Source organism: Triticum urartu, chromosome 7A (genome assembly GCF_056163025.1).
Source record: "Triticum urartu cultivar PI428250 chromosome 7A, HENAU_Tu73, whole genome shotgun sequence".
In the NCBI taxonomy this organism is placed as follows: Eukaryota; Viridiplantae; Streptophyta; class Magnoliopsida; order Poales; family Poaceae; genus Triticum; species Triticum urartu.
Window position 1 is genome coordinate 387,177,693 of NC_141879.1, and position 26,809 is coordinate 387,204,501.

The 26,809-nt window shown below is 46.3% G+C and overlaps 1 protein-coding gene across 1 annotated transcript; it reads right to left on the reverse strand.

Annotated features, from left to right (window-relative positions):
* Window positions 1–2,012: 2,012 nt before the first annotated feature.
* LOC147959688 (uncharacterized) lies at window positions 2,013–3,245 on the reverse strand. Its single transcript, XM_087532819.1, has 2 exons — window positions 3,103–3,245; window positions 2,013–2,547 (listed from the first exon to the last, which is right to left on the reverse strand). Exons 1-2 carry the CDS (start codon window positions 3,243–3,245, stop codon window positions 2,013–2,015), a joined length of 678 nt encoding a protein of 225 aa, XP_087388945.1.
* Between the last annotated feature and the right edge of the window lie 23,564 nt (window positions 3,246–26,809).

Here is a 26,809-nt window from a genome sequence, read left to right on the forward strand (position 1 = left end):
ATGCAACCTAGTCCTTGTGACGTGGCGTCGCAATAGATAATAAAGTCCTTGGAGAAATCTGGTGGCACCAGTACGGGAGTAGATGACAGGCGTCTTTTCAGTTCCTGAAAGCTGAACTCGCACTATGGGGTCCACTCGAACTTTTTATCTTTCTTTAGGACTTCAGTTAGAGGTTTCGCGACCTTGGAGAAATTCTCGACGAAGCGGCGACAGTAGCTCGCTAAGCCAAGGAAGCTCTGAACTTGCTTGACCGTTTCAGGTGGAGTCCAATCAAGGACAGCTTGAACTCGCTCGGGATTAACAGCAATACCCTTACTAGAGATCACATGGCCTAGGTAGGTCACTTCTGGCAACCAAAATTCACATTTGGAGAATTTGGCATAAAGGCGATGCTCTCGAAGTTTCGTCAATACCAGCCTTAGATGTTCAGCATGTTCTTCCTCATTCTTGGAGTAGATGAGTATATCATCAAGGTATACCACAACGTATTTATCTAAATACTCCATGAAGATCGAGTTCATTAACCGAGAGAAAATGGCTAGGGCATTGGTTAAAACAAAGGACATGATGGTGTACTCATATTGGCCATAAAGAGTAACAAAGGCCGTTTCAGGAATGTCCCCGTTTTGGATTTTGATTTGATGGTAGCCCAACCTCAAATCCATTTTGGAAAAGACTGAGGATCCAGCGAGCTGGTCACACAGATCATTGATCCTACGGAGCGGATACTTGTTCTTGATAGTGATCAAGTTGACAGGTCGGTAATCTACAACCATCCGATCCATTCCATCCTTCTTCTTGACGAAGAGGACGGGGCAAGCCCACAAAGAAGAACTAGGACAGTTGAAACCCTTTTTCAAGGACTCATCAAGTTGTTTCTTAAGCTCGGCTAGTTCTAGGGGTGCCATCTTATAGGGTCTTCTAGAGATTGGGACGGTTCCTGGAACATGGTCTATCACGAACTCGACATCCCTGTTAGGTGGAACTCCTGGCAATTCTTCTGGAAAGACATCTGGGAAGTCACGGACTACCGGAATATCCTCAAGGTCTGGAAGGGGGTTGGCATTTGGGGAGTAAAGCTGGCGCTTGGCCACTCGAGTTAAGACATTGACTGTCTTGCCCGATGGATGAGTAAGCTGAAAATTTCTAGTAGAGCAATCAAGCTTAGCATAATGGGCTGACAACCATTCCATACCCAAGATGATGTTTACGTTCGAGGACTTGAGAGCTATTAAGGATGCAAGGAAGGGAAGTCTATCGACAAGAATTTCATTCCCATGGCTTACTCTAGAAGTTTGCCATCTAGAGCCAGGGGTTTGAATTTCCATGGAAGTGGGCATGTCACAGAATGTCGTGTTATGCAATCGAGCATAGCCCTCATATTCGAATGAATGAGATGCTCCAGTATCAAAAAGAACAAGGAGCGTACCAAGGACGACGTTAGGATCATCATGAGCCTCCTCAGCTGAGATATAGTTGACATGGCCACGTGAAGTGGTGGCTGGCTTGGCGTAGTATGTCTTTCCTGCTGGCTTACCACGGCCAACGGACTTTCCAGACTGGTTGGGGTTGTTGTTCTGGGGAAACTCTCGACTGTAGTGACCCGGCTCTCCACACTTGAAACATGTCACAACATTGGGGCGTGGAGCAGCATTAGCAGCGGGGCCACCATAGGTCTTAGGCGGTGCAAACTGCTGGTTGGGGCGGGGCACCTCAAAGGATGGCCTCCGGGTGAACCTGGGTGGCAGCGCTGTGTTTGGAATCCACACCCGGCGCTTCTGAGATCTAGAGCCCGAAGAAGAACCAAAATCACGGGAGTGCTTGCGTGAAGCGTCATAGTCAGTCTGACCTGTCTCACCACTGATGGCCTTATTGACCAGCTTCTGGAAGGAAGTGCACTCGTGCAGACGGAGGTCATGACGAAGCTCGGGGCTAAGTCCCTTATAGAACCTTGCGTGCTTCTTGGCATCGGTGGATACCTCTTTAGGAGCATAACATGACAGATTTCCAAACTAACGACTGTATGCATCCACGGTCAGTCTGCCTTGGGTGAAATTACAGAATTCTTCCCGCTTACGATCCATGAGACCCTCCAGAATGTGATGTTCATGGAAAGCCTCACTGAACTCAGCCCAAGTAGTGATTTGGCCAGCCGGGCGCATAGCCTCAAAGTTTTCCCACCAAAGGCTAGCAGGACCTTCGAGGTGATAGGCAGCGTAGGTAACTTTATCAACTTCGTCTACGTTGGCAGAACGTAGCTTATGGGTGATGCTGCGGAGCCAATCATCCGCATCGAGGGGTTCGATGGAATGATTAAACTTTGGTGGGTACAACTTGACAAAGTCATTGATCGAGACCAAGTCGTTCCTCTGTTGACGTGCAGTATTCTGCTCAATCCGCTCCAGCAAGCGGTTAGTCTCACGCTTGTTTCTTTCTGCGTCCAGCATAACTTCGGCCAGAGAAGGCGGGTGAGGCAGATTCTCATCCCTAACTGCACTGGCTTCACCCTGCTCCGGGGCAGCAGGGTTGCTCCGGGTGTTGATCATCCTAGGAAAAACAAGACAATGGTTTAGACAAGAATGGCACAATTTTGGCAAGGAAGTGCGGAATGTAATGGATAACATGGAATGCTGAGATGTTCATTTGCACGACATGGTAATATAGAAACGGCCATATATATACCATCGGTCATACACACCATACATAGTTTAGTACAAGCCCAGGCTAGAGTACAACTACGGTGAAAGACGTTACATCTCATCGGAGGCATTCCAAGCTCCTATACATTATTTTTCTACACCCCCGGAACGTGATACACACCAAGTCGTATTCCACGAGTCGCGCATGACTATGGAGGATACAACTATTACAACACTAGTGAAGCTACTACCAACTCAGACGTTTCCGTCGTAATCTTGATAGGGATCACCACCATGTCCTGGGAGCTAAACATGATCATCTGGAAACAGTTGGTCCTGTGGAGCTTGCGGTCCATAGGGACTCGGATGTGGCCTTGGTCCGACAAACGGTGGAAGATGGGGTCCACGGGGAGGGGTGATGCCTCCTACATCACGCCAGTCCATACAATCTGGCAAACCAGACCACACGGGGTACATGTCCCTCATGTCCATGTATCCAGCCTGCACGGCAGGTGCAAACCGTGTCAGAGTGGCCCAGTGGTCAGAATGAGAGTTGAAGAGCTCCATTCGCAAGGCACGATTTTCACAGTCCTTGTCCTCAAGCATCTCGGCAGTGGTGCGGAGTAGTGAATCCTCATGTGTAGAGTCACAGCACAAAGCCTGATAGTACCCCTGTGCCCCAGGGGGTGAGGCAGGCATGTAGCGGAAATCGGTGTTCCGAAGCAAGGCAGTTCTGGATCATATGATAGTCATCATTGAGTAAGTTGCGTCCTGCACGGACATCTCGATAGTAACCCCAAGTCCATAAGAGCAATGGAGGGGTTCAGTAGCTCCAGGACAAGAGGGGTATATCCTGACGGTACAAAGGTAGTGGATCTGATTGAAGTCTCAGAACACCTCCTCGACGGTATACTCAGGATACCATCAATAGCCTGTCTCGACCATCACTCAGACCAGCATGGCTGTGTGACCCGGTACATCGAGGCACCGAGTCAGACGAACCACTTGATTCAGTGAACGGGTGGCCATCTGAAAGCATGAAATAATGCAAAGGCATTAGTATTTTCTAGGAGAAATTGGACAGCATAATGGCTGTAAATGCTTAGAAAAAGATACGAGACATTCACAACAGTTTGCAAAACCACTCAACAACATCATATCAAGGTTCTGGTTCAACTGGCAACATACTAAAAGTAGTAGAAACTGAACTGGGTTTGTAACCAACAATCCTATAAGTTACTACGGATTAGTAACACGTGAACCTGATAGAAAGAAGAGAGCCTAGTCATTAACCCACGTAGAATGAGAAGAGAATGACTCAGATCAGAGGGCATAAGGTAAAGGAGTAAAAGAGCCTTACGTTCCCTGCCACAATCAATTCCCCTACATCGACATCGACCAATTTGGCTCAACGAACCTACAAGCAGTCCGGCTCTGATGCCAACACTGTCAGGACCCCAATTCCAAGTCACACTGATCTAGACTGTAACACCTCATATCGCATTGCGGCCTCACGCACGGTATTCCCACGGGTGTCGCCTTACCATGGCCCGGGACCGCTTGCGCCTTTTGGCTCACATATATGATAGGGTCGCTAGCATCCATATCACAGAGAACCCGGGCTAACATGGCTAGTCGTGAACCCAAAGCGGCACAAACATACGGGGACAGGCATACATGAATCAACATCGAGCATGTTGGTCAACAGCGTGTGAATACGGGCTGCATCATTGGGCTAACAGGACTCCGGGAACCCGGGCTGTAGCAGGCTAGGCAGGACTCCGGAAGTCACCACGTGACATTTCCCTGAAGGGACAAACACAGGAACAAAGTGAAACACATGCCGGCCAGTAAAGTGTTCTGGAGCAGTAGTGCTGGGCTAGCAGGACTCCAGTGAACCGGGTTATAGTGGACTACTGTGGCTCATGGAAGCACTAGACTACATTTCCCAATAAGAGAGGCTGCCAAGGATAAACAACTAGATTGTCGGATCCCACAGATACCAAGCATTTCAATCATACACACAATATGCTCGATATGTGTAAATACAACATGGCATCACAACAAAACTCTACAACTCAAGTACTTTATTTAAAACCTCATACAAGCATACAAGCATACAAGCACATGTTCATATAGGTAGGGGTCACATGACCCGACACTCAAGTCATACAAGCATACAAGCACATGCGGAAGCAAACTAGTCTGAGTACAGACACTAGAAAGAAAGAAGGCTTGATGAAGCCTATCTATCTACATAGGGCCCTCCATGGCTCGGAATCACCAGCTGGGTGGCAAGTCACTCATCGACGTCGAGGTCTACATAAAACCCGTCGGAGGGGGCGGTGTTATCGTCTAAAAATAGTAATTAAAGCAACATGAGTACAAAGGTACTCAGAAAGTCTTACAACAGAACCTACTATACATGCTCATTCTCAAGAAGGTAGTGGAGTTATTGGAAGAAGCCACCTTTGACTCTTGGCTAAGCTATCCTACGAGACACCACATGTAAAATAGTTTTCACACACGAGTCCACTAGTCACCATCACAATACTCCACCGTGGATCCTCCCTCGTCATCCCACGAGAGGGCCATCCGCGGTACTCACACTTATCTTGAGTCTTTTAGTAGTAACCATTAACTTGTCTATGAACTGTATAGGCAACCAAGTAGTCCTTTACCGCGGATGCGGCTATTCGAATAGATGATGTTAACCCTGCAGGGGTGTACTTCTTCATACACGCTCTCATCACTTATCGTCGTTTACACGACATGTACTCAACAACCTTCAAGCGGAAGCCCAACGAGGGTGTCGGCCACGGCCTACCTAAACACTCAAGTCTCTAGTCCAGGTCTATCACATATCCAGGTTCCATCCACAGGGAGTCCGGCTGAGGTTTCCACAAACGGCCCCGAACGATGTGTACAGGGTCCCGAGACGCCAAACGGGCGCCCGACATACTCGACCACGATGTATCTACCGCATCATAGCCCACCCCTAGGGTCAGCACTACGCACGGCCGCCAACACAAACCTATAAACACCCGAAACTAGTTGCAACTCTTTGGACAGAGGACTAGGGTGGTTAAGAAGCTGAGAGGGTCAATTAAGGATCCCAATGCATGGTAGTAACTGATTCTTAAATCACACATACAGATCTCAGTTCTTAAGGACGGCGTCAATGAAACAACCCACCATGTACTCCTACATGGCCTCTCATCGATACATTTACCAAAACATGTTCAACACATCCCTCACATTACCGACGTAATCATTTCACTCTAGCCCATCACCCAGATGAACCAGACCTGACACAACCCTAAGCATAGCTGGCATAGCAAGGTAGGAACAGAGATATGGCTCAATTAACTCCTACACATGCTAGTGGGTTTCATCTAGTTACTGTGGCAATGACAGGTCATGCAGAGGATAAGGGTTCAACTACTGCAGCACACAACAGTTTGAAACGTTGTTTTCTTAATGTAGTAAATGAGAGCAGGAGCGAGAACATGGGATTATATCGATATGATCAATGGGGCTCCTTGCCTGATGGAGTAGTAGTAGGGTACCGCCCTTCAGTCGGATAATCGAAGGTATCCTCGGAGGGAGAACCTACCACGAAAGACACCACAAAACACAATCACATGGCAATATGCAACAATATGATCCATGCTATGACATGGCAATATGATGTGTCTTGGCTAATCAGTTGGTTTGAGTCTATTTGAATCAAAGATTCAAATGGAAGCTCATGTTATTTAAGTCATATAAGTGCTTTAGCTTGTTTCACCTAAACAACAAGGTTAAATTGTTCTGTCATGCATGAAACCATTACAGATGGAAATATTGAATTTTTCTGATCAAATTTCATATATAAATCTTTGCATTTGGAGTTACAGATTAATTGTTATGAATTTTAGAAGTTTAGGACAATTTCTGGAATTTCCTATGTAAGAATAATTCCAGTAATTGAATTACTGCATCAGCATTGCCTCAGGGTGATGTCAGCAGGTCAAAGGCGCCAGCCCAGGTCAAACCTGACCAATCGGTCCCGTCTGTTAGTGTAACAACTAACTAACAGAGTTAGTTAGTGTTAGGTTAGTACTAATCTACGTTAGTTAGGGCCTGGGCCACATGTCAGTGAGTCAACCCATTAACTAAAGTAATTAGTGTTAACTAATCTAAGACTAAACTAAACAGGGGCATGGCCCACACATTAGTGACCCTGGGGGGTCAAACTGGGTCCACCCGAGGTCAAACCGGGTCAAACGAGGTCAAACTCGCCGGCGTTTAGCCGCCGGCGAGGCCAGACACGGCGGGGCAGTGCAAGTTTTGCACTCCAATGACCAAATGGATGGCGAGACCTCCTACGCGTAGCTGGGAGCAAGCCGCGTCGAGTGGTGGCAGTGGTGGAGCTCGGGGTCGCCGGAAACGACGCCGACGACGACCTTGGCGGTCGCCGGAGTTCGGGAGAGGTCGAACCCGAGGCTACGGGGCACGGTGAGGCGCGTGAGGTGGTGCGTTGGGCTCCTGCGAGTGCGATGAAGATGGTGGCATGCTCGGAATCAAGCCCAAGTGGCTGTGGCCACGACGGTGACGTGCGGTGGTGGCGGCAGGTGCGGCCGAGCTCGGTGCGGTTGCTACAAAGTGCGAGAGCAAGGACGGGAGGGACGGAGAGGTGCAGCAGCTCACGGCGAACACAACGGTGCAGACGACGCGGTCGGGGACGAGCTGGTGAAGTGGAGATGGCGAGGGGGATCTCCGGCGATGACGAGGTGGGGCGAGGTTGTTGCGGTGGCTCCAGAGCACGCGAGCGCTCAGGGCTCGGCTTGCTCGAAGGAGAGGAGGGCGGCGGAGCTTCTGGACACGGTGGCGCGGCGAGAGGACGACAGAGAACGCGGCTACGTCGACGGTGTGGCGGCAGGGGCGTCGGCCATGGCGGGAGAGGGAGAGGGAGAGAGGTAGGGGGAGAACGGGTGTGTCTATGAGGTCGAGGCGGCGACATGGAGCCTGCCCAGGTGTCCAGGGGCGCAGACGGCAAGCAACTGGCACCGTGGCGAGCTCGCGCTCACTGGCGTCACCTCTCTGCCTGCGCTGGCAAGAGGAAGCAGCTGGCTGGCACGGGCCAACATAGTGCTGGGCCGACCAGTGGGCTGCCAGGTGAGTTTCTCTCCCTCTCTTAATTTCTATTTTTGTTTTTCTATTTTTCTGTAATTTTGTGTGGCTTTATTAAAAATAGTTAGGCACTTCCAAAAATCCTGAAAATAATCAGGGGCTCTGTTTGGATTATTTCCAACAGCCCACACTTATTTCCGGAATTATTTGGGCATTTAAAATATTTTATTGCATTTAAATGCCCAAATGCAAATAGGTAATGATTTAATCCAATGACCTTATGTGTCCTAGAAAATTGTGAACCCATTTTGTCAGAGGTTCTAACCCAAGATAAAAAGGGTGGACTTTTTAGAAGGGCATTTTAGGTTCATTGAAAATGATTTTAGTAAACCCTAGTTGTTTTCAGGGGGGTGCTGGGGGTTCTGCCATCCACATTTCAAATTTATGGAAAAGTAGACATGATGCAACACTCTAATGCATGAACTAGCTAGGCTGTGACACTAGAGTCCTTTGCAGCGCCACCTCGGGGAAACTTGAGGGCTGGTTTTAGTTATATGGAGCGCTCATCCGGTGTTGCCCTGAGAACGAGATATGTGCAGCTCCTACCGGGATGTCGGCACATCGGGCGGTCTTGCTGGTCTTGTTTTACCATTGTCGAAATGTCTTGTAACCGGGATTTAGAGTCTGATCAGGTCTTCCTGGGAGAAGGAATATCCTTCATTGACCGTGAGAGCTTGTGATGCGCTAAGTTGGAACACCCCTGCAGGGTTTTGAACTTTAGAAAGCCTTGCCCGTGGTTATGGGCAGATGGGAATTTGTTAATATCCGGTTGTAGAGAACCTGGCACTTAACTTAATTAAAATGGGGCAACCGCATGTGTAGCCGTGATGGTGTCTTTCCAGCAGAGTCCGGGAAGTGAACACAGTTTTGGAGTTATGTTTGAACGTAAGTAGTTTCAGGATCACTTCTTGATCATTATAGTTTCTCGACCGTGCTTTGATTCTCTTCTCGCTCTCATTTGCATAAGTTAGCCACGATATATGCTAGTGCTTGCTGCAGCTCCACCTCATTACCTTTTTCCTACCCATAAGCTTAAATAGTCTTCATCTCACAGGTGTGAGATTGCTGAGTCCCCGTGGCTCAAAAATACTTCCAAACAGTTGCAGGTGCCGATGATGCCCGTACAGATGACGCAACTGAGCTCAAGTGGGAGCTCGATGAAGATCGTGTTCGTTGTGTTGTTTTGTTTCCTTTCGATCAGTAGTGGAGCCCAGTTGGGGCGATCAGGGATCTAGCATTAGGGTTGTCTTCTTTTATTTTGGTTCCGTAGTCGGACCTTGATTGTATTCTCGATGATGTATGTTAACTTGTATTTGTGTGAAGTGGCGATTGTAAGCCAACTCGTTATCCCTTTCTTATTCAGTACATGGGATTATGTGAAGATTACCCCTCTTGCAACAAACCTACCATGCAGCTATGCCTCTAAGTCGTGCCCCGACACGTGGGAGATATAGCCGCATCGTGGGTGTTACAATGGATATATATATATATATATATATATATATATATATATAGGCGGAAGAAGTAGGTCAGTGGAGCTGCGAGGGGCCCACGAGGGTGGGGGCGCGCCTAGGGGGGCAGGCGCCCCTCCCTGCCTTGTGGCTCCCTCGTTTCTTTCTTGACGTCCACTCCAAGTCCCCTGGATAACGTTTGTTCCAAAAATAACTCTCCTGAAGGTTTCATTCCGTTTGGATTCTGTTTGATATTCCTTTTCTGTGAAACACCGAAATAGGCAAAAAAACATCAATTTGCACTGGGCCTTGGGTTAGTAGGTTAGTCCCAAAAATAATATAAAAGTGTATAAATAAGCCCATCAACATCCAAAACAGATAATATAATAGCATGGAACAATCAAAAATTATAGATATGTTGGAGACGTATCAATACTTGATAGCTTTGAATTCTTGTTCGTCGCCATCGACAAGTTTACAAAGTGGCCGGAAGTGACTGCTGTGAGAAAGGTGACTACTTAGTTAGCTATCAAGTTCTTGAAAGAATTGGTGTGTCATTTTGGAGTTCTGGCAAGGATCATCAGTGACAACGGCACCCAATTCACGAGCCACGCCTTCATGCAATATGATCGTACCCTCGGATGCAAGATCTCATTCACCTCTGTGGCACACCCCCGGAGAAATGGACAAGATGAGAGGGAGAATGCTGAAGTACTTCATGGACTCAAGACAAGAACTTTTGATACACTTCAGAAGCATGGCAGGCGGTGGATCAAGTAGCTGCCGGTAGTTCTCTGGTCCCTCAGAACGATACCTAACTGAGCTACCGGTCAGACTCCCTTCTCCCTAGTCTACGGGGCAGTAGTAGTTATCCCCACAGAACTCATTTATGGGTCCCCTCGAGTGCTTGCCTACAATGAAGTAGCGCAAGATCAGCACCGGTGTGACGACGTAGTGCTACTCGAGGAGAACCATCTCCGGGATGCTACGTGTGCTGCACGCTACCAGCAAGCCCTGCGTCGCTATCACAGCCGCAGGGCGCATGCTCGGTGTTTTGAGGAAGGTGACCTTGCCCTTAGGCGCATTCAGTCCGCCAAGGCAGTCCGGCTCTGATCAGTTTGGGGGGTATTATTGTAGGCGCGTTCAGTCCGCCAAGGCAGTCCGGCTCTGTAGGTGACCTGATCTTAACTGTTGGGGGGTATTATTGTAACTAGAAGACCATGTATTTTCAGAATTGAGCTAAAGATTGGGGGGGGGTAGTATTTATGATTTTAGAGCACCTTTGCTGGATGTATTTTACAGTAGCTGTTGGTATCAAAACAATGCTTGTGGGTTGTCCTGTTAAGTTGAGTGAGTCATTAGAGGGCAGATAGAGTCACCCACACCAATTAATGTTTATGAAGAAGAAGAATAAACCTCCTGCTGCTGATGTTATGCATGTGCTCACTGCTGCTGCTGCTTTACTTGTGATGATGTTGTACTTGTGATGATGCTACTTGTGATCTTCTGAAATGACCCATTGGCGACTTCATTACGCAGGGATAATGATTTTGCAGGTACCCCGAGAGGCCCTTGAGTTTGCCGGAATGTCGATTAACTTCCGTTCCGGCAAATTCGGGTACTCCATATGTCCTATTTTCAGCAAAGGTCATGCTGAAATTTTCCATGAATTTTAGCATGACTTTGCTAAAAATAGGACATATGGGGTACTTGCGACTAATGCATGGGCCGGGTATCTTAGTACTTAATTAAGTAGGATCAACTGCCCCTTTATTCTTGCTGCATTAAACCATAGGTTTTAGGGTGCCTCGGTGTCGATAAGAACCTAAATGATGAAAGCTTAGGCTTTCAGGGTGCCTTGGCGTCGACAAACCCTAAATGATAAAACCTTGGCTTTTAGGGTGCCTCGGTGTCGATAAGATCCTAAATGATGAAAGCTTAGGCTTTTAGGGTGCCTCGGCATCGACAAACCCTAAATGATAAAAGCTTAGCTTTTAGGATGCCTCGGTGTCAACAAAAACTGTGGATTATCTTATTGGACCCAACGCAAGAGATGATGTAGTTTTGAATTATGAACGTAGGATATGTCGTTATCGAACGATGAAAGTCTCCTGGGGAAGTGCGACTGGTGCCACGATGATCAAGGTCTGTGCGACATGCCTCACCTGGACGATGATCGGCGCTTCAGCATTAAGCTCGAGGAGACCTTCGAAGTTGAAACGGTACACAGCGACGACAAGTGTTATTTTCATAATTAAGCATGACTTCAACTATTTCAACGTGTAATTTTCATATTTTACAATTCGAGTATAGCTTATCCCATGCCATGCAAGACGCTATTTCTTGGAGAGGATGGATTTTGAAGACCATGAAATTTCTGAAACAAAGAAAATTCACCTAAGGACTCATCACGATGTGGACTTTGAAGTAAATCTGTATAATTCTGGGAGCGTAACCCATTTTGGTTGCAAAAATTGGGAAGCATTTTGCAAGATGTATGGTTTTGATGAGGGTATGCTTGTGACCATGGATCTTGGTGATCCTGACATCGACCAAGACAATATGGACATTTGGGACCTTGTTGATACGCCTCCAGTTCTACCGCTATGTGAGTTTCTCAAACATAGTTAATTATTAACTAGTTTATATTGTTTATTTCAAAATAGTTAACAACTTATTTCCATTGACAGCTTATTTTCATTGTTCAAAGAATGTGCGGGAGATGGTAGACAAAACCCACTACACCGATGGCTCCGAATTAACAACTTACAAGGAGAAAAATCATTTGGTCGGATTTTGTACTGACATTGAGAATTACAATATCTACAATCAAACTCCTCAACATTATGGTCAATACGTGCCACTAGTGCATGTGTTCAACTACGGTAACTACCATGGAGATACCCTGGTAAGATTTTTTACTATTACGACATCCGTGCATCTTTTGCATACTTCTAAAACTAGTACATCATTGCTAACTATGAAGTTATTACTATGTTTTCAAACAGATAATCCCAGAGAATTGTGTGCCTCATTTGATGTATCAGAAAGGTACTCTTAATGTTTTGAACATACAGCCAGGTCATCCTACAAATCTCAATTGTCCATACGAGATTTCTAAAAGAAGTAGAGACATGAAAATCAAAGGATGGAAAAATGTATGGATAGTCGTAAGGAGGTTCTTGGAAGCAAAAGGAAGCGAAGCGCAAGAATTGGAGACAGGATGATCTCCATTCTCCATAATGGAGAGTCAGGGTCTATATTGTTTTATGCTATTTTACCTTAAATAGGGTATTTAGGTCCTACCTAATACTGATGATCATGTGCTAAGAACAATTAAGTAGGGTTGGTTCGATGACTATCAAGATGATGATCGTATGACTTGTTACTAATAACGAGTAGAAGTTGTATGATGATGATTAGTAGGACTTGTTAGGATTAGTATTACTTCTGACAAACTTGCTACTCGCGGTCCCGAGACTTGTAATGTTCCATCTTTGTTCGGTCTTTTGAATTCGGAGACTAATATGATGAATTGTATTCAGAGACTAATCTTCTATTGTATTTGATGAATCTGCTGTTGTTGTGTGGTGCTAGCTATATTCTGTCCAAAAATATATTTTGTAACCTATGAAAATATCAGAAAATAAAAAATCCCTAATATTCATACTAGTGGCGCACCACCACATAGTGCGCCATTAGTAAGCCAGAGCACACTAATGGCGCATCATCCACAAGTGCGCCATTAGTATGCCAAAACACATGGGTAAATATGGCCCCTGGGAGGCGTACTAATGGCGCACCGTGGGCTATACTAATGGCGCACTTCATGGTGCGCCATTAGTATACCATATACTAATGGCGCACCAGTGGTGCGCCATTATTATTTAATTATAATGGCGTGGTGCTAGTGGCCCACCAGTAGTGCGCCATTAGTAGGCAAAACTGGTGCGCCACTAGCATGCCTTTTCCTAGTAGTGAAAGAGGGTGGTGATGACGGTGCCGGGGAGGGAGGGGAAGACCGGAAAGACGAGGCGGCAGGTCCCCAGTCGAAGGCGATGGCATCCATGCCATCGTACTCCGACCTGACCCCCTGCCACCCGCCTTCTCCGTCTTCCCTTGCTTTCTCCTCACCACCACTGCTCCCAGGAAGTGCCAAGACTCCAGTCCGGCACCTCCAGCAGAGAAACAACAGGCAGCTAGAGCGGCCAGGGGGCTTGAGGCGTGCCGCTCCCCACCTTGGCGAGCGGGAAGGCGCGCCTCTCATTGACATCCGCCCCAAGACCTCCAGGAGGGTCAATACTAGGATTACCAACGATCTCCCACCTTTCCTCCCGGCTGAGCCTCTCCGAGAGTTATCACCAACATGGGGAAACAATAACCCCAAACAGGAGCCCGAGAGCTGTCACCAGTGGAAGCAGAGAACAAATGAAGAAGGTGAAGAATACAAAGATGGACGACTCCAGCCTCCTCCACCCCTTCCTTTTATAGGCCAGGCAGGGAAGGGTAGCCGCTCCATCAACGGGTGATCACCGCCCTCCTCCACCAATTCAAGGCGGGCGGACCCTCTCCAAGATGCTCTTCCACACCACGTGCCGCCATTACCTACCCCGCGTGATGCATGCAGCATACGTGGCCAAGGATAAGGGCGTGCTGTGGGAAGAGTAAATTGGCAGTTTCTACCCCGTGCGTTAAAGTCATTCACGGGCCACTATTGGAGCGTCCCCAGCACTATGCGCTTTACACCAGGTGCGGGAAAACCGGAAACTGGCCTGAAATCAAGGCTCACGAAGCAAGAGTGGAGACTTCAAGAGACCAGCCTCTTCAGTAACCCTTGCCTATGCACTTATTAGGCCCTACCCCGACGACACTCAGCAGCGCGTTCAGGGCAGGCTCGGGGGCTTTTGTTGGAGCAACAAACCCTGGGTCCGTTGTCCAGACTGTGCACAGGCCCAAGAACAAGATTGAAGCACCAGCCTACGCCAGAGATTGAAGGACCAAGAGATTTGAAGAGCCAACACGCAGCTCAAAGGGGCCAAGATCAAGCGAGAGGAGCAATATATCGGCAAGAGGAGGGCCTCCCTTGCCGGTCAGGCGAGCCCGGCAAGGGGCGAGGCCACCACGAGAAGTAAGCGACCAATGCACCCCAGCAAGGTCTGCCGGGGCTCGCGGGGGCACAACCACCCAACCAACCACTCAAGCATGACCCACGTCGTCAATCAGTGTGGTGTCAAACCGCAAGATGATTAAGTGGCAGCCATTCGCCACATGGCAGCCACTTCCTACAAAAGAAACCCACAGATGACACCCGTCCTGCGACGTGTGTAGAGAACAAGAGCGGAGCTGGCAGGATAGCCCGGCGAGCCTTGCTGGGCAACCAATGATGTGACACTTAGTGGTGCATTTAATGCGCCCTGTCGGCCTGCAGAGTTAGGTATGATAGCACTGTTTGTTATCATATTAGTGGATAATGACTACTTTACCATTGTGGTGACCCCTTAATCTATAAAAGGAGGCCCATGGCACCCGTAGGAGGGGTTAGAAGGTTAGAAAGTTGACAATCCCATACACCCGTAGTCAAAACTACCCATAAGCAACCCCTGCCAGGCAAGTGTACTGTGCCTCACCACCTCCATTCCACCATCAATCCACCAAAGCAGGAGTAGAGTTTCATGCGACACGGCGGCCCGAACCTGGGTAAATTCCTTGTGTGCTCTCTACCGTGCTGCCGTGCGCTGGTCTGCTCTTTGTGCAACGCGGCGTCCCCTTGTCGAACCAGCAAGGGGCCTCCTGGTCCCATAGGTGGCCGTGGATATCCCGCGATATTGTCCATAGTATTTTGCGACAAGCCGAGCTTTGTGGATCTAGACATTTCCATCGACATAGGTTTTCTTCTTAAAGACCCATATGTAGCCAATGGCCTTTACGCCATGCTGCGGATCAACCAAGTCCCAGACTTGATTCTAATCCATGGACTTTAACTCGGATCTCACGGCCTCTAGCCATGCCTTGGAATCGGGCTCACCATCGCTTCTGCAAACGTAGCCGGCTCGTCGCTTTCTAGCAACAATACACATGCAGTCTGCCCAATCTTTCTAACCTCCGGGGTTCTGGTGCTGCTCCCACTACGGGTTCCCTAACTGATTCCGGTATGATCTCATCACTAGCCGAGTCATCCCCAAGTGGTCCTCGAATTTCTTTGAGTTAGACCGTCCTCCCACTGGCTTCCCGACTGAGAAACTCTTTCTCAAGGAAAACCCCGTTCCGAGCAACAAACACTTTGTTCTCTTCCCAGTTGTAGAAGCTATATCCCAAGGTTTCCCTTGGATATCCCACGAATATCCATTTATCTGACTTGGGTGTAAGCTTGTCTGACATATATAAGTCGCTTGACGAATGCTTCACAACCCCAAATCTTTAGAGAAGACAAACTGGGACTCTTCCCAGTCAACATCTCACGTGGTGTGTTGTCTATGGATATTGATGGTCCCCTGTTAAGAGTGAAAGATACAGTTTGTAGAGCGTATCCCTAGAATCACAAGAGTAAACCGAATTTTCTCATCATTGACCAAACCATGTCCAACAAAGTCCTATTCCTCCGTTCTGACACGCTGTTTCTCTGTGGTGTACCTGAATTTGTAGCTGAGGTAGTATACCTCGGCTTTTCAGATGATCATCAAACTCCTGGCTCATGTCCTCACCTCTATGATCTGATCGTATAAGTTTTATAGTCTTGCTGAGATGATTCTCAACCTCATTCTGAAACTCTATGAACTTTTCAAAAGTTTCCGACTTATGCCTCATCAAATAGATATACCCATATCTACTCAAGTCGTCGGTAAAAGTCACGAAGTACTGATAGCCACCTCTGGCAGTTGTGCTCATTGGACCACACACACAACTGTGTGTAATCTCAAACAGCTCAGATGCCCTTTCAGAACTCTTTGCAAAAGGATACTTAGTCATCTTGTCGAGCAAGCATGATTCGCTTGTCTCGAATGACCCAAAGTTGGACGAAGTTGGGAGCCCATCACCATGGAGCTTCTTCATGCGTTTTAGACTAGTGTGTCCAAGCCAGCAATGCCAGAAGTATGTCGAATTTATCTCAATAGGCTTATGCCTCTTGACATTCACGTTATAGAGCGGTTCCTGTTCCAGATTCAATATAAAAAGCCCATCAACAATGGGTGCATAGTTGTGGAACATTACATTCAAATAAAAGAACAACCATTGTCCTTTAAATTGAATTTATAACCCTGATGCATCAAACATGAGGCAGAAATAATGTTCTGACTAAGTGTTTGAATGTAATAACAATTATTCAATTCCATAATAAATCCATAAGGAAGTTGGAGCTGCATCGTGCAGACCTCCAACGCAGCAACTCTTGCTTTGCTGCCGACCCTGATATCAATCTACCCATGTGCCACAAGTCTAGTTCTTACCAGGCCCCACATTGAGTTGCAAATATGAACAACCTATATGGTATCAGATACCCAAGAGCTACTAGGTATGTCAGCAAGGTAAATGTCTATAACTTATGTAACAAGTGTACCTTTGCTTAAAGGAGCATTTCCAGCCTTCTTGCCATGCTCAACAAGCCACTTGCTACAGTTCCTCTTCCAGTGACCAGTATCCTTGCAATATAGCAAATGTTCTTCGAGCCCGGTCCTGACTTCGGCGCAGCAGCGGAGGTTACCATCTTCGTCCCCTTTGCCTAAGCCTTCTTCTTGGACCAACTCTTCTTGAATTTCTCGAGTTCTGCACCATCAACAATTGATTCATGCCTTTCTTTATGTCCTGCTCTGCCACCTTGAGCATCCCATGCAATCCAGTGAGCTTCTAATCCATGCCATGCATATGATAGTTCGAGATGAACGTCCCATAGCTAGGCAGAAGAGAACCCAAAACTTCATCAATAGCCAGCTCATCCAAGAGCGAGAAGCCCAACCGATCCAAATTTTGCATGTATTCAATCATCCTGACCACATGTAGGCTCAGTGGATCTCCTTCCTTTAGCTTACAATGCATAAAGGATCGCAAAACGTTGAACCTTTTGGTCCTTGCCTACACGTGAAACATGCTATTTAGACTCTCGATCATATCGAGAGCCCCAACATCTTCGAAATGCTGCTGCAAATCGAGCTCCATACAAGCCAACATGAGGCAGCTGATCTCGTTTGATTCATCAATGAGTTTCTGGTAGGCATTACTGATTGTTGCATTAGCATTATCGGCAGGTTCGTCTAGAAGTGGATCCATTAGAACATGTTCGTTTTTATCGTGTCTGAGAAAAATTCTCAAATTTCTATACCAGGTGGTAAAGTTTGTTCCATTCAGTTTCTCCTTTTCCAGAATTGATTTCAATGCAAAGTTGGCTTGAGCAGGTGGTGCCATTGATCTACAACAGAAAAAATATGCAATCACTAAGCAATGTGTTTATGTAGAGTAATTCAAGCCTTAAACAGGAATACTCCCACTAAAGTCGGCATCCCTCCATAAACTCTCAATGATTCAGGATCCGACTAGCGCATGCGACTAGTGAGCTTTATCATCAAGGCTAGCCAACATACCTATCCGGTAAGCAACTCCTTCTAATTGTATGTCTATACGACTCTTGTCAGTCAGGTAGGTATCTCATACCCCGGCTCCCGACCTTGTTTGCCACAAGGCTCACAACTGTTTTGATAGCCTTGTTAAGTTACCCTGATGTAGAGCATGTCCATGTCCGACATGAACCCTTCAGTTCAAGGACACCAAGAAGCACCCCAATTTTATGAGACCACTACTAGACATACTTGACGTGCGAAGGTACAACATCTCGGACGAAAATTTGCTTGATATTAATGAGGGATCTTTCTACCATATTAAGATGCATAGGAAACAAGAAGAATAACAATCACAAATGAACATATACTGTGAAATAGTATGGCTCCTTCATGAACGTTCTTGCAGGTCAGCTCTGACTCCGATGACCAGCTCTTGTTCGTCACACCGGGATGCCTACTAGAGGGGGATTCGATCATGGTGGGCTTCTACATCAACTCTATTGCCCGTCCAATAAAGCATGAGCAGTTTACCACAGACCTATGGGCCCATAGCTAGTAGCTAGACGGCTTCTTCTCTCTCTTTGATTCTCAATACCATGTTCTCATCAATGTTCTCGGAGATCTATTTGTTGTAATACTTTTTTGCGGTGTGTTTGCCGAGATCCGATGAATTGTGGATTTATGATAAGCTTATCTATGAATATTATTTGAATCTCCTCTAAATTCTTTTAAGCATGATTTGATATCTTTGTAATTCTCTTCGAACTATCAGTTTGGTTTGGCCAACTAGATTGGTTTTTCTTGCAATGGGAGAAGTTCTTAGCTTTGGGTTCAATCTTGCGGTGTCCTTTGCCAGTGACAGTAGAGGCAGCAGGGCACATATTATATTGTTGCCATCGAGGATAAAAAGATGGGGTTTTCATCATATTGCTTGAGTTAATTCCTCTACATCATGTCATCTTACTTAATGCGTTACTCTGTTCTTTATGAACTTAATACTCTAGATTCATGCTGGATAGCGGTCGATATGTGGAGTAACTATCACGCCCAATATGCGACACTATCCTAATGGGACTCGAAGGTCCCACCAAGGATAGAACCGCATATTGACATGCTTTTGCAAGGTGGATATCATTACATCGGTCCGTTACATAATAGATGGGCACTACAAAAAAATACACATCCCTGACATTTTGGGCCGAACGAAAAAAAATTCTTTCATACTTATGACACTTCTATGACGATAATTGTTACAAAACCTAGTATCATCATAGATGTGGTGGGCTCCTACTTCTATGACAAAAAATCATGACAGAAAATGGGCTTTTCATCCTGGGCGGGCCGGAGAGCAGCTGCACGACATTCTTTGGGCCGTCCATGACGGAAAAAACTGTGGTAGAAGCGAGGGCGAGGAAAATATCAGGGTGTTCTTGGTTACGGTGGGTGGTCGGGGCCGAGCGATGCGCGTTTATCTCGTACACGCACGCGCGTGGGTACAAGGCGTTGGGCTCTAACTGAACCGGAGCGAGGCGTTGGGCTCTAACTGAACCCGAGCGATTGCACTGCAGGATACGCGTTACTGAACCTGAGCGATCCATCGATGGCTGTTAATTGAACCCGATCAAGCAATTCCTTCGCTACTGCTGCTAACTGAAGCTGATCGATGCTGCCTCTGGATGAACAGTGAGCGTTGCTAGGGGGTTTGGATGAACAGGACCCCGTGGTGTTGCCTCTTGATGAACAGGACCCCGATTGATCGAGCCGGTTGGGGCTGGATGAACAGGACCCCGTGGAGGGCAGGATGAACAGGACCACCCTGTGGAGGGCTGGATGAACAGTAGCCCGTGGAGGGGTGGTTGAACAGGAGCCCGTGGAGAGGGCTGGTTGAACAGTGGAGGGCTGGTGGAGTAGCGCGCGGTGGAGGCTGGATGAACAGGAGCCCGTGGATGAACAGTCGCAGGTGGAGGCTAGCGCAGGTCGATGGTGGATGAACAGTAGCCCGTGGAGGCTGGAGGGGGTCGACGGTGGTGATGAGCAGTATCCTGTGGAGTCCCGTTTTGCGGTACGCCACACCCCTCCCGATGAACAGGAACCCCGTTTCGACCGTAGCGCTCCAACACAAGTCCGTTTCCTCCGTTTTGCGGTACGCCACACCCCTCCCGATCAATAGGACCCATGTTTCGACCATAGAAGATTAGTTTCCTCCGTTTTGTGGTACGCCACATCCCTCCCGATGAACAGGATCCCATTTCGAACGTGGCTGGTCAAAAACAAGGCCGTTTCCTTTGTTCTGTCGTACGCCAGACCTCGTTTCCATCGGCTGTTCCATCCAAGCCCTCCCGGTGAACACGACGAAGCATTCCGTTCCGACCCAGCCGGTTGGCTCCCCATGAACACAACGACGACGTTGTTTCTCCGTTCCGACCCAGCCATGTACACGAGCCCTGGCCATACGTATGCGCGAGTAGGCGTTTGAGACCCTGCCCATATGTACGTATGTGGCTGTATTTTCTTTCTTGCACACTGGCCACTGTACGTACGTGTACATGCTACGTGCACGCCTCTACTACGACATGTGCGCGCCTCTACATCGACCAGTATGTACGTACATGTTCGCGACCAGAATGACAATGCTACGTATGCTTCGACTAGGTGGGTCCCAACTGTCAGGCACTTCCTTGACCGCCAAGATGTAGCTGGTGGGTCCCAGCAGTTAGGGGGGCGCATCGTTTTTCTTTTGCCCGGACGCACTTCCTTGCATGTGAAGATGTAGCTCGTGGGTCCCAACAGTCAGGGGGAAACGTTTTTTTGGCGAAATACTGTGGCCCGTCTGGTGGGTCCGTGCTGTCAGGTGGAGGAATAATTATTTTAAGCGTAATAAGGAGGCACTTCCTTGCGGCCGCCGTGGACCCAGCTGTCAGCCTCTCCACGTATAGTACTCTTCCGATGGAAATCGTTCCTTGACCACATTGACCATGCCGCGCCGAGAGCACCAGGGCGGTGGACGATGGCGAGGCCTAGGAAGGGGACGACGCAGAGCCAGGGAAGACGTGGCAGTGGAAGCCCGCGCGGAGAGGAGTACGAAAGTTCACTGGTTCGGCTGCAGTGTGAGGCTACAGTCGCCGCAGAATAACACGGGGTATGGGTGAGTGGAGGGATGGCCTGGCCAGCGGTGGGAGTAGTAGGGGGCGGTGAGGCCTCCGCGGCAGCACAACCGGCCATGGGAGGCAGGAGCAGGCGGCACGAACGGCGCTGCTTTGGGCGGCTGGAGCAAGAAGACTAGAGGTTGAAGAAGCACTATGGATGTTGGATGGACATCGTACGGTCACTGCAGCTAGAATCGTTCATATTGACTAAGTTGACAAAGCCCTTGGTACGCGTAAACTTAGTAGGCCCACAGGTCAGCTTCCTAAATGGTGCAACCCAGATGTCAGGGGGGAGGAATCATTTTTTGGGCCGGTGAAGCTAGAATATCCGAGATTGAAGAAGAAGAACAACATCCGTTGGATGGACATCCAATGGCCACTGCTGCTAGAACCGTGTGTTGACTATAATAAGTTGACATTGCCTTGCATACGCGTCAACTTAGTAGGCCCACAAGTGTGTGGCAGAGAACTTATAGCCCATTTGTGATTCGTAAGAATGTACATCCCATTTTTTTAATTCTTATAGAATTTACTACAACCCATTTACAGTTTGTTAAAAGTACAGCCCATTTTCTAGCTAGGACAATGACTAATAATTTCAACCAACCGTTCAAGACAGAATTCAATAAAATTTCCCACATTTTGATGGGATCCGAAATATTTTTATCCCGATATTTCTACTCAGATTAAATATAAATTTGTATTACGTAAAAATCTAACGAAACATTGCGCGCGCAACAATTATAAATTAAGATTTTCAAAATCCATAAATAATATTTTATAAACTAATTCTGTGCTTGGTGCATTTTTTATAGTTACTACCCAGTTTTTATAATTACATCCCATTTATTATTTTTTAAATCCCATTTTCCTGTTAAGCTTAGTGCATCCCTCCTAGGAAAGATTTGCAGCCCAGCGGGGCGGAGAATAACAAGTTGACCTTGCCTGTGTATTCCTCAAAAAAAGTATAGCTGGGCTAGCTATTTTCATCTAGAAAAAAATTAATATCTGGGCTGGATATCTGCCCTGGGCTAGACGGGCCACAACCCACCCAGTTCATACCCTGCTCTCCTCTGAACAAAAACGAAAATATCGCCAAGAAAAACACTGCAGTGCTCACACCTCAAAAAGACAAATACTGCTCGAGCTATTTGGTCCCAGCTGTCGGCCGCACCTTGTGGAATTCTCTCGTTTATATTGACTACATAGGTTGACAATGGTGTGGGACCGTGATGTCAGGTAACCAGGAGTAAGCAAAAAAATATATAGTTGTACATAATAAGGAGGCACTTGCGTACGTACGGCTATGGCCCTAGTGGGTCCCTACTGTCATCCAGTCAAAATAAAGTCATCTCCTAAATCCTCATGTTCATTGAGAATGTTAACAATGCTCGGCGCCATGGCAAGCGCAACAACTCGAAGGACGATGGAGAGGGCCTCGCGGGCCCTACGGATGGTTTGATATAGCGCCCACTGCTCATTCAGGAAGGTAGGATCATCGGACACCTATGAGCACCTTTGAGAAACTGAGACGGCATGAAACGGTAAGGCCGCGCTTGGGAGCTCTGGTTTATTTCACACCTATATTAAGATATAAGTGTAATTTACTCGTCATCGGAAACAACGCGTAAAATACAGGCGTAATGAAACCGAGGCCAGAGGTCTGTAAGTAAAACCGGCGGGTTACTCGTGTAATTTGAGAGACCGGTGTATATTTTACTAGTCGAAATTGACCAACCAAGCGCTTCACCCGAGACCATCTGGTTTTATTTACAAGCGTCAGTTTTACAAGCGGTTTTGGTTGGAAAACGATGATCCAATCACGGCCTAAGATGATGAGTTGGTCGGAAGATCATATGGTTTCACGTCTAACCTAACCGACTTGTTGTATAGGCTATGAATGAAACATGAGACGATGAACTTCTTAAGCACGGAAACAATAGAAGAGGATGATCTTACTAACAAGCAAATCACTGGCATTAGATCGACATGCAAAACAATACGAAGCATTATTCTCAGGAGGCACGGTGAACAGCTCGTGATGCTGCATGCCGCAACATTCCAAGCTCAACTTTGCAATTAAACACAAGGCCTGGAATTACATAGACAATATTCGAAACAAACCCTTAAAATATCTTACATAAGTCAACATTCATGTGACTATGCATCTCAGGAGAGTAAATATTTACTTCTGAACTGAAGAGATGAATAGGAAAAAATGATCGACGTTGCTCATAGCAAAGGGCGTCCCACTCAAAAATAACAAATGCATGTCTTCTGGCTAACATCAATGAGCAAAAATTGACAAGGTTTTCCAATTCCAATATATTAAACTAATGTCAACTTTGACAAGCTTTTCCCATTCAAAATATGTAATGCCTATGATTGTGGAATGGGCAGGGTTTGTCATTAGTTTGTCATCTGATAGTCCGGTGGCTCAAGGTGAAGACGAATGATTAGAGAACCATTCGATGTATTGTGCATGATGAAGTATTATGGAGGACACAAACCATCTTGACATTTTGTGCAATTCCACCAAAATCAAGCTGAGCATCCCTGTGGATATCGTATTTATATGCTGCAAGAAAACAAAGACACAACATCACACACATGAATATTGGCCCTGGTGTCAACCCACCAATCGGTTGACTAACAAACTGAAAGTACGGTAAACAGATTACCATACCCAGATGCCCCATCATTGTTGCTTAGCATGACATTGACAGATTTGGAGTCCTGGCCTGGCTTCCAGTACTTGTTTGGGCACTTTTTGCCCAGTGCACTCCACGTGTTGTAGAGTTTCCTATGCTCTCTGCACACTAGTCATGTCACCAGCATCTACTAATACACTGTAAAGCTTCTCGATCATTCCTTGTGTAATGTATCACAAACAGTGACTGCTTCTTTCTGCAAAGTCGTAAGACCAACTGGACCAACTAATATAGAAGTTAGCCTTAGACACATTGGCTCCTTTTGTGCAGTTTAACTAAAATCAAAGTCGGAATAAAACCGAGCTTTAATTTTGATATCCCTGTAAGCAACAAGAGGTATAAGGGAAACAATTAGTGAGAAATAATGGTTGATGAATTGTACTCCTAGAAGAAAAACATCTACTGATCTACCTTATCTTAATGGGACACAAAGCCGGAGAGTAGCAATTCTCAATCAGTGTGATTCATTCATATTAACTGAGACATTATCTTAACAATGCCTTGTTTCAACATGTATAAACAACGACAAAGCAGAGAAGTATCATTCTAAAACAATGCGACTGATTCATGTTAACAGAGACATTATCTTAACAATACCTTGGTTAAACATGTAGAAAGAAGTACAAAGCAAGATAGTACCATTTGTAAAACACTATAACTGATATATAATAACAGAGACATATCTGAACAATACATTTCTTAAACATGTACTTTCGCCGATCCCTAACAGAAATGGTACTCCCGCCGATCCCTAACAAGTGTTGAAGTTTTGAACTAAGATTCAGTAGTTAATTCTGAGGAAAGTTGGTACTGACCTTTCAAGACCAAGATTTGAAACAACTCGTGAGGAAGACCTGAGAGAGAACTCAACACATATATGGAAATCCGGTCTCATTTTGTGGAGTTCCACCAAAATTAAGCGAAGCAAAATGTCGCAATAGCAACAAGTTGAATAGATATCACTGTTTTAACAGAGGCAAAAAAGGAATCAATTACTGGCCAATAAAGGAGGATGAAACATGCGGCCACAAAAATGGTAATCCTGCCAATCCCTAACAAGTGTTGCAGTTTTGAAATAAGATTCAGTTGTTAATTCTGAGAGTGGCATTGCTTAATTTTTACCAGCGGCATTAGATTAATAAAAAGCATAAACAGTTCCAGGGGAGAGTGGGAACAACAATAACATGTGCTTTCATCTACTTAGGAAGGGGGTGATGCATAGTTTGTTGTAACAAAGCAACAAGCATGATGTCTGGGTTGGTCCCATATTTGTTCACTACTTAATGGGAAAAGACAGTAATTCAATAGCTTCAATTCAACATTTATTTTAAACAGTACCAATGCAAGTAGCAAAACATCTCAAAACACACTACACGATCATGTGGATTATGGCAAGTACCAACCTGTCATGATGCACACAAGATCACGTACGAATCTGCCAACACGAATAGGAAATCCAATCTCGTTTTGTGCAATTACTCTGAAATCAAGTAAAGTCGCAGGTGTGACATTTAAGTTTGCTATAGCAACAAGTTGAATAGATATCCCTGATTTAACAGTGGCAAAAAGGAAACAATTACTGCCAATAAAGGAGGATGAAACATGCGGCCATAAAAAGAAGCATCTACCTTATCTTGATGGAAAACAAAGTATAGGATAGTAGCATTCCTAAAATGGTTGCATTGATTCATATTAACAGAGAAATTCTCTTAAAATAGTTCAGTAGTTAATTCCGAGAGTGGCATTGCTTAAAATACAATAGCTTCAATTCAACATTTATTTAAAACAGTACCAATACAAGTAGCACAACATCTCAAAACACACTACATGATAATGTGGATGGGAGATGGGACATGCCAGCACCATGTGCGTCCATGCGTATAAATGGGTGATGCAGAGTATGTAGCCAAGCAGCATGTCTGCGTTGGTCCCATATTTGTTCTCTTTGAAACTTTTTCCGATGTGAGGGCAGAAAATCTAGTCCGGCACAAACTACCCGACCCCCCAGTTTCTTTCCCTTTTCAACAAAGAGTTCGGTTCCTTACAGATGTGTGTACTGGGTTACCCCCTTTTTCCCTTTTCGACCAACAAAGTGGCTGGATAGCTAGTCTATACTACTTTCCCTCCCTCCTTTCCTCATTGAACCACGTCCTAGATTCATGCTCCACCCCACCGCACGCTTCTTTCCTCTTTGAACCAAGACCTAGATTCGACTACAGAATCGAAAAAGATCAGCATGCAGCTAGACCAATGACAGTTTCAAAGAAACTTATACCTTAGAGTCATCGTGATATGCAAGGCGTGCGGCGGGAGGTCGGATCTGCCCACACTATGTATGGCAGCGAGGAATAAGGGGTCGGTTGCCCTCTCGCACAGGCGCTGGGTGAAAGAGAAAAGTGCAGCCAGCAGTGGATTGCCTCCCTCGTCGAAGGTGATAGAGTGAACGTTGCACCTCCTCCCCTTCCCAATGCGACGGGATCCGGACGCCTCCTTCGCCAGCTGTGAGGGGGGTGAGAGAGACAGAGGCCACAATGCAGTCTTGTTTAGATCTGGTGAATAGGGTGAGAGATAGTGAATATAGCAAACCCTAGCAAAGGAACGCTGAGCCTCCAGCATATATATATATATATGTAGTGTGGCGAGAGTGTGGAGAGTGCAAACCCTAGCGAACAAGTGCTGAAGCTCCATCTTATATATATACTATAGTACGGACTGAGCTCCGGTGCCTTAACTGCACCTACTTTTGGCTGTATGACAAGTGGGCCAGCCACATTTTGGGCCCACCTGTCATAAACCCAAAGGCAGGTGCACTAAAGTCAATGAAGCTATGTCCATATAGTACCCGTGTATACGACTAATATATAGTGGAATGGTTTTCTTATTCTCTCCTTAACAATTGTTTCAAATTGTGTAGGTACGAAACGAAACTCTTTATTTAATGTACTAGTGAAGAAAACTACTACTCCCTCTGTTCCTAAATATTTATCTTTCTAGAGATTTCAACAAATGACGACATACGGAGCAAAATGAGTGAATTTACTTTGTAAAAGAATGTCTATATACATCCGTATGCGGTAGTCCATTGCAAACCACTTGAAAGATAAATATTTAGGAACGGAGGGAGTACTTTCGATGAAC